This window comes from Aulonocara sp. 'chitande type north' Nkhata Bay, linkage group LG18 (genome assembly GCF_057382095.1).
Source record: "Aulonocara sp. 'chitande type north' Nkhata Bay isolate Kocher_YH1m ecotype deep benthic linkage group LG18, A_spYH_male_GT1.1, whole genome shotgun sequence".
Classification (NCBI taxonomy): domain Eukaryota; kingdom Metazoa; phylum Chordata; class Actinopteri; order Cichliformes; family Cichlidae; genus Aulonocara; species Aulonocara sp. 'chitande type north' Nkhata Bay.
In genome coordinates, this window is record NC_141361.1 from 19873097 (window position 1) to 19883897 (window position 10801).

At 47.0% G+C, this 10801-nt stretch overlaps 1 protein-coding gene across 1 annotated transcript; it reads left to right on the forward strand.

The window, feature by feature from the left end:
• The first annotated feature begins 2390 nt into the window (after positions 1 to 2390).
• snorc (secondary ossification center associated regulator of chondrocyte maturation) lies at positions 2391 to 10573 on the forward strand. Its single transcript, XM_086272480.1, has 3 exons — positions 2391 to 2557; positions 9727 to 9885; positions 10027 to 10573. The coding sequence occupies exons 1-3, from the start codon at positions 2479 to 2481 to the stop codon at positions 10134 to 10136; spliced, it is 348 nt and encodes a 115-aa protein (XP_086128606.1). The 5' UTR covers positions 2391 to 2478; the 3' UTR covers positions 10137 to 10573.
• The last annotated feature ends 228 nt before the right edge of the window (positions 10574 to 10801 follow it).

Below are 10801 nucleotides of genomic sequence, written 5' to 3' on the forward strand. Positions count from 1 at the left end.
TAGGTAATGCAAATGCTGAGCGCCAGACTTCCCATGCTGTGAGCTTTGCTACACCTACATGGCCCTGATACCCAGCCTAGAAGCAGTTCTGCATACTTTCACCACAAGATTGGTGAACCTGAAGTCAGAATTACTGAGAGCACTGATGATAGGAAAGAAGCTGATTGGACAGTGATTGGAAGATACATCCCAATGTCAGCCATTAGTACCAGATAATAATCTGTGGTCGAACCAGTGGAAATGTAGGCCGGTTCTCAAATGACACTCAGGAGCCTGCTGGTGAGAAAGAGGAAAATGACCCCATCAGTACAGTTTGGGTTGTTAAACTGGTTCTGTTCTGAAAATGTGAAAATAGTTCCCTTGGTAATACTTAATAATTTAAGCACTTAGCATCTAATATTTAATTCAACGGTATTAAATGAGATACACCTGCTGACGATGTCATCATAGTTTGTGCTTTCTATGATAATCTGATTTTGTAGTTCCCAGAGGAAGCACCTGTCAGGTTTGCATCCAGCCAGAAACTGATCTGTGTTGTGAAAAAGCCCCTAAAACGACAGAGATGTGCAGTGATTAGGCTTGTTGTGTTGTTCTCAGTGACAAAATCAAATCAATATTCAAAAGGGTAAATAGGAACTGAAATGTCCTCATGCTACGTTGCCAGATTGTTGGCTACACCCATGAGTCATGGTCAGAAATTTATATGTGCTCATCATTGCCATGCGTGTCAAGATAATTTTGGCCTTTTCTTGATTTCTTTGAACTATTCTTTTTCCAGGGCAGAATGATTGGACAACATACATCTTTAGTGACTTTACAAAACAAGAATCGGGTGGGCAAGTTTGAATTTGTTTTGTATTTTCTCTAATCCTCACAGAGTCAAAGTATATATACAGGCTTAAATATATCTTCTGCTTGTGCTGTGTTAGTGTCTGCATATCATTGGATGATGGTAATCTTCCTGCCCCTGGCTATCATGAGTCTTGGTGAGACGGGTTTCCATGCCAACAGCGCCCTTGTAGCCTCTGGCGCCAACAGTAGCGCAAGTCCTTGGGTGTGATTGTGGTCCGCATCTTCGTGCCCGGAGTAGATTATGGTTTCACCTGAAGACGGTCTGGTCTGGCCGCTTCCGATCCATCGGGTCTCACATAGTCTGAGAACCTTGATGCTGTATCTTCTCATCTCATTGGCCACCTGCGCTGACTTCCCACTTTCGTTCAGGGTTCTGATGTTACAGGTCCCTATCCTGGTCTTGGCATTGGTCGTAAGAAGACTTGTCGGCGAGCTTGCTTTCACCGGCACGCATCATGGGCCCCACTGAAGAGGAGTCTTCCTGTCCAGGCAGTTGTCGGGATGTACTTCTTGTTGCAGTTTCTGTAGCATGGCTTTTTTTTAGAGGATGGGCTTGCTAGCCCCACACCCAACCCTCCTCTTTTCTCATCCTGGATTTGGGACCAGGCAATGGCGGAGTTGGCTCTTATATATATATATTCTCTCAAATCTTTTAAGAAGTGTGCTGAAGGTTCTACAAAATCTCTTAACTTGACAAGGCCAAGGCGTATTTACAGAAATTGAGCTATTTGGCTACAATGACCAGAGGTGGGTTTGGAGGGGTAAAGGTGAGGCTTTCAAATATAATAACACTTTACCAGCTCTCCAGCATGGTGGTGGTGCTCTGGGGTTGTTTCGCTGCCAGTTGTATTGGTATATTGCACAAAGTGGATGAAATAATAAAAGAGGACTACCTCCATATTCTTCACCTTCACCTCAAACCAACAGCTAGACGGGTGTTGGGGCTTCCAACAGGACAATGATCCCTAATACACATGAAAACTGTTTTTTGTAAATGATAGAGCAGACCACAAGTAAACCGACAGAAATAAAAAAATGACCTCACTGGTAGGTCGCCTAAGCAATTCCTGCAGCAGGTGACTTAACAGGAACGGAAGAAAAATATCACTGGGCCATCCGCCTGAGCGTACATGTAGAAGCTGGTATTTTATGAAGAGTCCGCCAACTCTTTGAAAGTGCCAGTTTGCTGAAGCACCCCTTTAAAATACTGTCCACATATTTGAAGCAGTATCAACAAAGATACTGTCTTTAGATTTTCTCAGTACGTAGTTTATCACTGACATCCTCCAGTTTGCAGTCAGATATTTCCTTTAAGAATTGAATGTCCAATAGAGGCCTGCGTGATGTGACCAGGCCCGAATGTTTACCTCTCACCCCAACTATGTGACTGGAGTTGTGGAGTGGGTGGGCCCCCGTGATGATGTGTTCACAAGGTCCACACTGTCCAGAAAATCCTGTGCACACCTAGTTCCACCCACCATCCCTCTCTCTCCTGCTTGCTTTCCCCTCACCTTTCTCCCTTCTGTGCTCCCCCGTACTCTTCTCCTGCTCCCCTCACAGACTCAGCTATTCGTTAAGAGACTCTGCTTGAGGAGTTTTTGGAGACGCTCGTCGCTTGCAGCCGCCATGGTTCATAACAGCAGCAGCATCTGCAGAGTTGGCCTGCTGGTACTCTTCAGCCTCCTGGTAGCCTTTGTCCATGCAGGTAAAACCTCTAGTTCTGAGTAACATATATATATATATGTATGTATATTTGTGGAATACATTTGTGGAATACACAATAAAGATCACCTGGTTGCACAGAAGTTAATGGAGGTGGAAATGTTTCAGAACGAAACATGCAAAACCGCAAAGAAAGCATCAGCCTGTCGCATTTTAAATGTGGGCAAATTAATTTCTTACATTTTTTTAAGTAGGTCGAGGTGATTTCTTTACAGACACTGAGATAATTTCATAATCTCCATAAAGAAGAAAGTATTTTCTTTTATTATAGCTGAGCTTTTCTTATATATGAGTACATTTTTAGGGTTTTTAGACAATGTTGCCTGCGTTTCTCACAGCTCTCAAACAAAAAACTTTGTGTATTCATGTCATTTTTCCCACAAAGGCACACTGAGGGCCTGATGTGTGTGTCGGCGGCTTGATGTAAATGATGCAGTTGTGAGAACTGAGAGAGCTGTGAAAGCTGCTCTTTGACGAACAGGATGACTCAGTTGCTTTGCCTGATGTTCGTATGAAACTCAAACCCGCCGCCCTCTCACTCGAGCTAAGCTGAAGTGATTCAGCGTAGTGCTGGTTTGGATTTTGGTACCTCTGGAGTGCATTTTATGTGCGTGAAGAGAATTTAGAGATGGTAAGAAGAACATTTCACACAAAAACTGTTGGTTTTCTGAATAAGGGCTATTTTGGATTGACAATCTGAAATAGCCCTTGACAGATTGCCACATCACTGCTCTTTCTTTCACTTTCTCTTACCTCTGCCAGTGTTTCCTTGGAATATATCTCAGATTCACTCGAGAAAACCTCGGGAGACTGTAGACTGGCTCTCAGGCCTAGAGGTCAGAGTAGCAGTCAAGAGGGCAATGGGGCAACAAGGTCCTCCCTGTCTTGTATGGGAAAGAGGCAAAGAAAAATGTGTGACCTGTCACCGATTACACAACACCTACATATATTGTGAAAGACAAGTCTGCAGGAGTTATGACTTGCCTACAGCTTTTTACATTTTGTGGGCTGTTCTAACTTTGGAGGGTGCAGTTGCAAGGTGAAAGCATGTCTTCTATGCCTGCCAACACTGACGAATGAATGCTTTGTTGGATCACAGAGCAAAAAAAAAACTCCCGCCAGGAGAAGTGCTAATAAGGCCAAGTCGTCATGGCTACAGGTTGCATCTCTGCTGACTTCATATATAAATTTGCAGTGGCACGACTGCATTGTCATACAGCAGTGTCGTCAATTGTTGTCACAAGTCTTGACCACAACATCATCCAAGATGAGCGTGACAGGCAGCTTCATTGGTTGACTCAGCATAGGAAACACACAGAGAAATGTCAAATAAGAAGTTTAAGCAAAAACAGTGTGATAATTACTCACATACACTCAGTGTTAAAAATCGTAGCCTTGACAGTGGTGTAGTTGTGTAATGTGAAAATGGAAAACAAAGTCTCTTCAGGCTGTCCTTGTTTCAGAGTAAAATCCAAAACACACACCAATTGTTTTTCAAATATTTTACTGTGGAAAATGTGTCCACCTACTGTGGTATTTTAAGATGGCGAAGCGAGGGCACACAACACCACCGGTGTCATGTCTGGGCTGCATTACTTGTGGTTTTCGATGCTCTGCCAGGTTGCTTTACACATGCATTCGTCTGCGTGCTTTGTCACCTGTCTGACTTGTGTGAAATCCTGAGCAAGGAGGCCAGGGGCCCCAACAAATGGGCCTCTGTGCTTTTTAGTGTCTGAAATCAGCCCTGCCCACAGCCTGCCAAACGCGTAGCGAGTCTGTGCTATATAAGAAGAAAGGCTAACGTCTGGAGTTGTGTATCTTTAAAAAGAGAGAAACAAGCAAAGATTTTTTTCCACCCTGAAAAACGCGATGTACACATATGCACGCAGTGAGCGCTACTACTGTGAGCAGGAAACTGCACGTAAATGACAGATGCAGCAAATATGTTACAAATTAAAATTCATATATGTAATTTCATTTGATTTGTTAGAAGGTTCAAAAAACAAAATATCTTTTCCTGGTTCACACTTCACATGGTTAAATCGGACAGACAAAACTGTCATTTTATATATATAGCACACATGTTAACACAACTCAAGGCTGCTGTTGCTGTTTGTTGCTCTGAATGCTCTGTGGGCTTAAAATGAAAATAACTTCTTTCTAAAACTCATTTTTATTTTTAGAAATGAAAACTCCTCATAGCACTGGTGCGTGCTGCTACTTTCAGAAAACAGTGCGAACTTGCTCTAACAAAAAGGTGAACAACAAATAAGATGTCCAACGTCAGAACTGTTTCACAGGCACTTCATTATATATATATATCAAAATGAACTGTGCTGGTTTTTTAATGGGAGTAGTACAAACTGTGCCATGATGTGCCATTGCAAAATGCAGCTCTGTGAGACTCTGTAGGTATACCTTAAAAATCATAAATGCTTTATAATGAATTATTCCATTAACTATGAACTAATTATGCACTCGTGTATTGCAGTTTAACAGTTAAATGTTGTGCATGAATGGTTACAATATCAAAAACTCTAATAATATAAATCCAAACTTGACTAATTATCACAATAACAATCACCACGTTAATAGAGATTATAATCCATTTATAAGAAAACCATTGGAGTGGTCATGTGAAAGAACTGTGAGTCCAAACATGCTGAGGCACAGACAGTAGATAATATTTTTTTTTCTCTAGTGGCTCCCTGACTAGATTCAAACCCTACCTCATGGAAACAAACCCAACGGAAAACATGTTATTATTTTTTTAACCTTCTTATTAAATCATTCTGTCCAGAAGGTGCAGCCTTTCACACATAGAGAATATTTAATAAACAAGTTTGTTTGACATCCAGTGCCCAGCCACTGGCTGGCTAGAGCCTGTCCGGTTGTTACTGGTTGCAGCCTGCTGCCCTGCGTGACCGCACAAGCTGCCTTTTGTGCCCTCGGCTGAAGGCCTCATTGATGCCTGAGCTGGCCACAGGCCCGGGCCTCCAAACCTTCAGCCAGCTACAGGACAGGAAGCTGCACACAACTCTGAGTCAATACTGACATCAGGCTGCGTATCAGAATTTCAGAGATACTGCCGCTAACAAGACATGATATGATGTGCACTAGTTTCAGTAATTTTGTCGTGTTTTCCCTTCTGTTAGCAACTAAATAAGGTGCATTTGAGCCTGAAATAAGGATGAAGGAGCTTCCTGAGGGCATCAAAGGCCACAAAGTAAATATGTAGGGTCAAATAGCTGAGTGTAAATATGTTTGCATTACGGTTTTTTGGTATGCGCAGAGTTGAGGACAGAATAATTGAATCTGTGAGGGTCTGAATGGGTGGGCTTGTCTACATCGAGCTTATTTTTTAAGCAGAGATGATGATCAGTTTTTCCCCCTCTAACTTCTAAAAAACATCTGTACAGCTGTTCGATTGCCAAAGCTGTTACCAAGCCGTTAAAGTGGTTTAAACTCTCCAAGTGAGCATTTCCTAAACTCTAAAAATTGGTTAGGAAACACAAAAAATTAAGTCCAGAGAGACATCGTGTTTTTCTGGCTACTGCAGGAGTGTGAAAAGTCTCAGGGTGACTACATGCTCAGAGCAGAGGAATGCCAGACAAAGAAGATTTGGGATGGAAGGAGAAGAGACGACTGAAGTTGAGAGCAGAGTCGGCAAATCACTTCATCTCCTACAGGATGTTTGTTTGTTTGTTCTGTTTAAGATTGGCTGAACCCTTTTGGGGGAAAAGAAACATGTTGAGAGACTCTACCTGGACCTCAAACGGATAAAATGTTCATCTTCTACAAAGAGATCTTTATACCCAGACCTGAGCTGTTAACCCAGTGAGACAAGAGAGACGCTGTTGGAGTCCTTACAGAAAGCCCCATGCATGCAGTTTTGCATCCCAACTAACACAAAGACAAGCAGGTCCGTTAGCAAACCTGGCGCCTCGTCAGTGAAAGACTCCATCCATCCATCTTCATCCGCTTTATCCGAGGCCGGGTCGCGGGGGCAGCAGCCTAAGCAAAGAGGCCCAGACCTCCCTCTCCCCAGCCACCTCCTCCAGCTTATCCGGGGGAATACCAAGGCGTTCCCAGGCCAGCCGAGAGATATAATCTCTCCAGCGTGTCCTGGGTCTGCCCCGGGGCCTCCTCCCGGTGGGACATGCCTGGAACACCTCACCCAGGAGGCGCCCAGGGGGCATCCTTGTCAGATGCCCGAACCACCTCAGCTGGCTCCTTTCGATGTGGAGCAGCAGCTGCTCTACTCTGAGCCCCTCCCGGATGGCCGAACTTCTCACCCTATCTCTAAGGGAGAGGCCAGCCACCCTTCGGAGGAAGCTCATTTCTGCCGCTTGTATCCGCGATCTCGTTCTTTCGGTCACTACCCACAGCTCGTGGCCATAGGTGAGGGTAGGGACGTAGATCGACCGGTAAATTGAGAGCTTCGCTTTTACACTCAGCTCCCTCTTCACCACGACGGACCGGTGCAGCGTCCGCATTACTGCAGCTGCAGCCCCAATCCGTCTGTCGATCTCCGGCTCCCTTCTCCCATCACTCGCGAACAAGACCCCGAGATACTTGAACTCCTCCACTTGGGGCAGGAACTATTCCCCAACCCGGAGTGGGCACTCCACCCTTTTCCGGCTGAGAACCATGGCCTCAGATTTGGAGGTGCTGATCCTCATTCCTGCTGCTTCACACTCGGCTGCGAACCGTTCCAGTGCGAGCTGGAGGCCCTCACCCGATGAAGCCAACAGAACCACATCATCCGCAAAAATCAGAGATGAGATTCTGAGGCCACCAAAGCGAAAGCCCTCCGCCACTTGGCTGCGCCTAGAAATCCTGTCCATAAAAATTATGAACAGAACCGGAGACAAAGGGCAGCCCTGGCGGAGCCCATCACCCACCGGGAATGAGTCCGACTTATTGCCGGCAATGCGAACCAAGCTCTTACAACGGTTGTATAGGGATCGAATGGCCCGTAGCAATGGGCCAGACACCCCATACTCCCGCAACACCTCCCACAGGACACCCCGAGGGACACGGTCGAATGCCTTCTCCAAGTCCACAAAACACATGTAGACTGGTTGGGCAAACTCCCATGCACCCTCAAGTATCCTGGAGAGGATAAAGAGCTGGTCCAGTGTTCCGCGACCAGGACGAAAACCGCATTGTTCTTCCTGTATCCGAGGTTCGACTAGCGGACGAACTCTCCTTTCCAGCACCCTGGCATAGACTTTCCCAGGGAGGCTGAGGAGTGTGATCCCCCTGTAGTTGGAACACACCCTCCGGTCCCCCTTCTTAAAGATGGGGACCACCACCCCGGTCTGCCAGTCCACAGGTACTGCCCCTGATCTCCACGCAACATTGCAGAGGCGTGTCAACCAGGACAGCCCTACAACGTCCAGAGCCTTCAGGAACTCGGGGCGGACCTCATCAACACCAGGGGCTCTACCACCAAGGAGTTGTTTAACTGCCTCAGTGACCTCGCCCCCGGAAATTGGCGGGTCATTCCCCTCATCCCCAGACTCTGCTTCCTCCTCGGAAGACGTGTCAGTGGGATTAAGGAGGTCCTCGAAGTATTCCTTCCACCGCCTGACAATTTTCTCAGTCGACGTCAGCAGCGCTCCGCCAGCACTATACACAGTGCAGGTAGAGCACCGCTTTCCCCTCCTGAGACACCTGACGGTTTGCCAGAATCTCTTTGAGGCAGTCCGAAAGTCTTTTTCCATGGCCTCTCCGAACTCCTCCCACACCCGAGTTTTTGCTTCAGCCACTGCCCGAGCCGCATTCCGCTTGGCCTGTCGATATCTGTCGGCTGCCTCCGGAGTCGCACAGGCTAACCAAGCCCGATAGGACTCCTTCTTCAGCCTGGTGGCTCTCTTCACCTCTGGTGTCCACCATTTGGTTCGGGGATTACCACCACGGCAGGCACCAACCACCTTGCAGCAGCTTCGGCAATGGAGACGCTGAACATGGTCCATTCGGACTCAATGTCCCCAGTCTCCCTCGGAATGCTGTTGAAGCTCTGCCGGAGGTGTGCGTTGAAGAGCTCGCGGACTGGGGCCTCTGCTAGACGTTCCCAGCACACCCTCACTACGCGTTGTAGTGCCACGTGCACTTATGGACACTCTTATGTTCGAACAGGGTGTTCGTTATGGCCAAACTGTGATTAGCACAGAAGTCCAATAACAAAGCACCGCTCGGGTTCAGATCAGGGAGGCCGTTCCTCCCAATCACGCCCCTCCAGGTCTCGCTGTCGTTACCCACGTGAGCATTGAAGTCTCCCAGCAGGACAACAGAGTCTCCAGCAGCACCCCCCCCCCCCCCCCCCCAGGGACTCTAAGAAGGCTGGGTACTCCGAACTGCCACTCGGCGCATAAGTGCAGATGACAGTCAGGACCCGTTCCCCGACCCTAAGGCGCAGGGAACAAACCCTCTCGTCCACCGGGAAAAACCCCAACGTACCGGCAGCAAGCCGAGGAGATATTAGAATACCCACCCCAGCCCGCTGCCTCTCACCAGGGGCAACTCCAGACTGAGACAGAGTCCAGCCCCTCTCCAGGAGACTGGTTCCAGAGCCCAAGCCATGCGTAGAGGTGAGCCCGACTATATCTAGCCGGTACCTCTCAACCTCACGCACTAACTCAGGCTCCTTCCCCACCAGAGAGGTGACATTCCATGTCCCCATTGCCAGTCTTGGCAGCCGGGGGTCAGTCCGCCAGGGCCTCCGCTCCTGGCCGCCACCCGGCACACAATGCACCCGACCCCTATGGCGCCTCCTGCGGGTGGTGGGCCTGCGGGAGGATGGGCCCATGTCTCCTCTTCGGGCTGTGCCCGGCTGGGCCCCATGGACTAAGGCCCGGCCACAGACGCTCGCCCTCGGGCACCCTCCCCGGGCCTGGCTCCAGGGCGGGGCCCCGGTAACCCTATTTGCCATGGGAGACCCTACCAGGGGGCAAAAGCCCCCAGACAACATAGCCCCTGGGATCCCTGGGACACACAAACCCCTCCACCACGATAAGGTAGCGATTCAAGGAGGAGCAGTGAAAGACTTCAGTAAGAAAACATGCAATCATAGCTGATGCAGCACATCAGCCATGTCTTTTCTTTTTTTTTTAAATAAAAGCTATCCTTGTTGTCCTTTTTCTGCAGACACTGTTTTAGACACTGCCCCAGCAACTAGGGACAACCAAGACACCGTGTCTGGAGATGAGCCACCCAGCGACACCACCCCCAAAACCCACTACTTAACAGACCATCCCTCCACCATCGACTATGATGATGCCACAGAAGTTTTCAACGAAGAGGAAGGTAAAGTTGTCCCATTTTTGACTGATCAACATGCACACAACCACCAAATAAATTTTCTTTCTTAATTGTGTGTGTGTATATATATATATATATATATATATATATATATATAAATAAATAAATATATATGCCTGTGTGCAGGGGCCATGGGGCCAGGGGCCATCACAGCCATAGTTATAGCAGTCTTCCTGGGAGCATCTGTCCTCCTCGCTCTCATCGTCATCACACTCAGGAAGTTCACCGCCTCCTAGAGGAAACACATATGGTTTATGTGTGTGTGTGTGTGTGTGTGTGTGTGTGTGTGTGTGTGTGTGCGTGTGTGTGTGTGTGTGTGTGTGTGTGTGTGTGTGTTGGTAAACCATGACTGTTTGTGTGCCTGTGTTTCTCTGTTGCTTCTCAGTTCCATCTTTGAAGTCCAGGCTCGACCTTTGTGTAAAACGTGTCTTTTGCTTTGCTGAAAATTGTGGCAGGGTCCTTAACTGACTATTTGCAGGTTTCCTAAATACTCAAATTGTTGCTCAAACACGTCCACTTGTTGCTGAAGGAACCATCTTAGAAACTGGCTGGCTCTTCCAGTGCAATGCTGTAGCACATTTGTCACTTGTGGGTTGTTGTTTTTTTTTTTAAACATGTTGTTTTCCAGTCATTTCAATGTTTCGCCTTTCTTCAATACATGATTTTGCTTCTATGTTAGCAGGAAGTGTTTGTGGTTATGTTTGTCTGCGTCTTACTTTTCCAATCAGTGAGAAATATATTTGAATTTTTTTTAGCCGTACATGGAAGGTTTTTATTGGTCTTTCTCAGTAATTGTACCTGAGTAATTTTCAAAAATATTTCCAAGGTGTCACCGTGCAAAAGTTTTCAAGTTTGTATTAAACCATTAACAAACATTTGTAGAGTCAAATTAAGAATAGAA

Excerpts from the sequence above, each read along its gene's own strand:
- snorc (XM_086272480.1), top strand. The coding sequence starts at position 2,479 with ATGGTTCATAACAGCAGCAGCATCTGCAGAGTTGGCCTGCTGGTACTC. Across the intron at positions 2,558-9,726 it reads GGTAGCCTTTGTCCATGCAG|ACACTGTTTTAGACACTGCC; the intron begins GTAAAACCTCTA and ends CTTTTTCTGCAG. Across the intron at positions 9,886-10,026 it reads AGTTTTCAACGAAGAGGAAG|GGGCCATGGGGCCAGGGGCC; the intron begins GTAAAGTTGTCC and ends GCCTGTGTGCAG.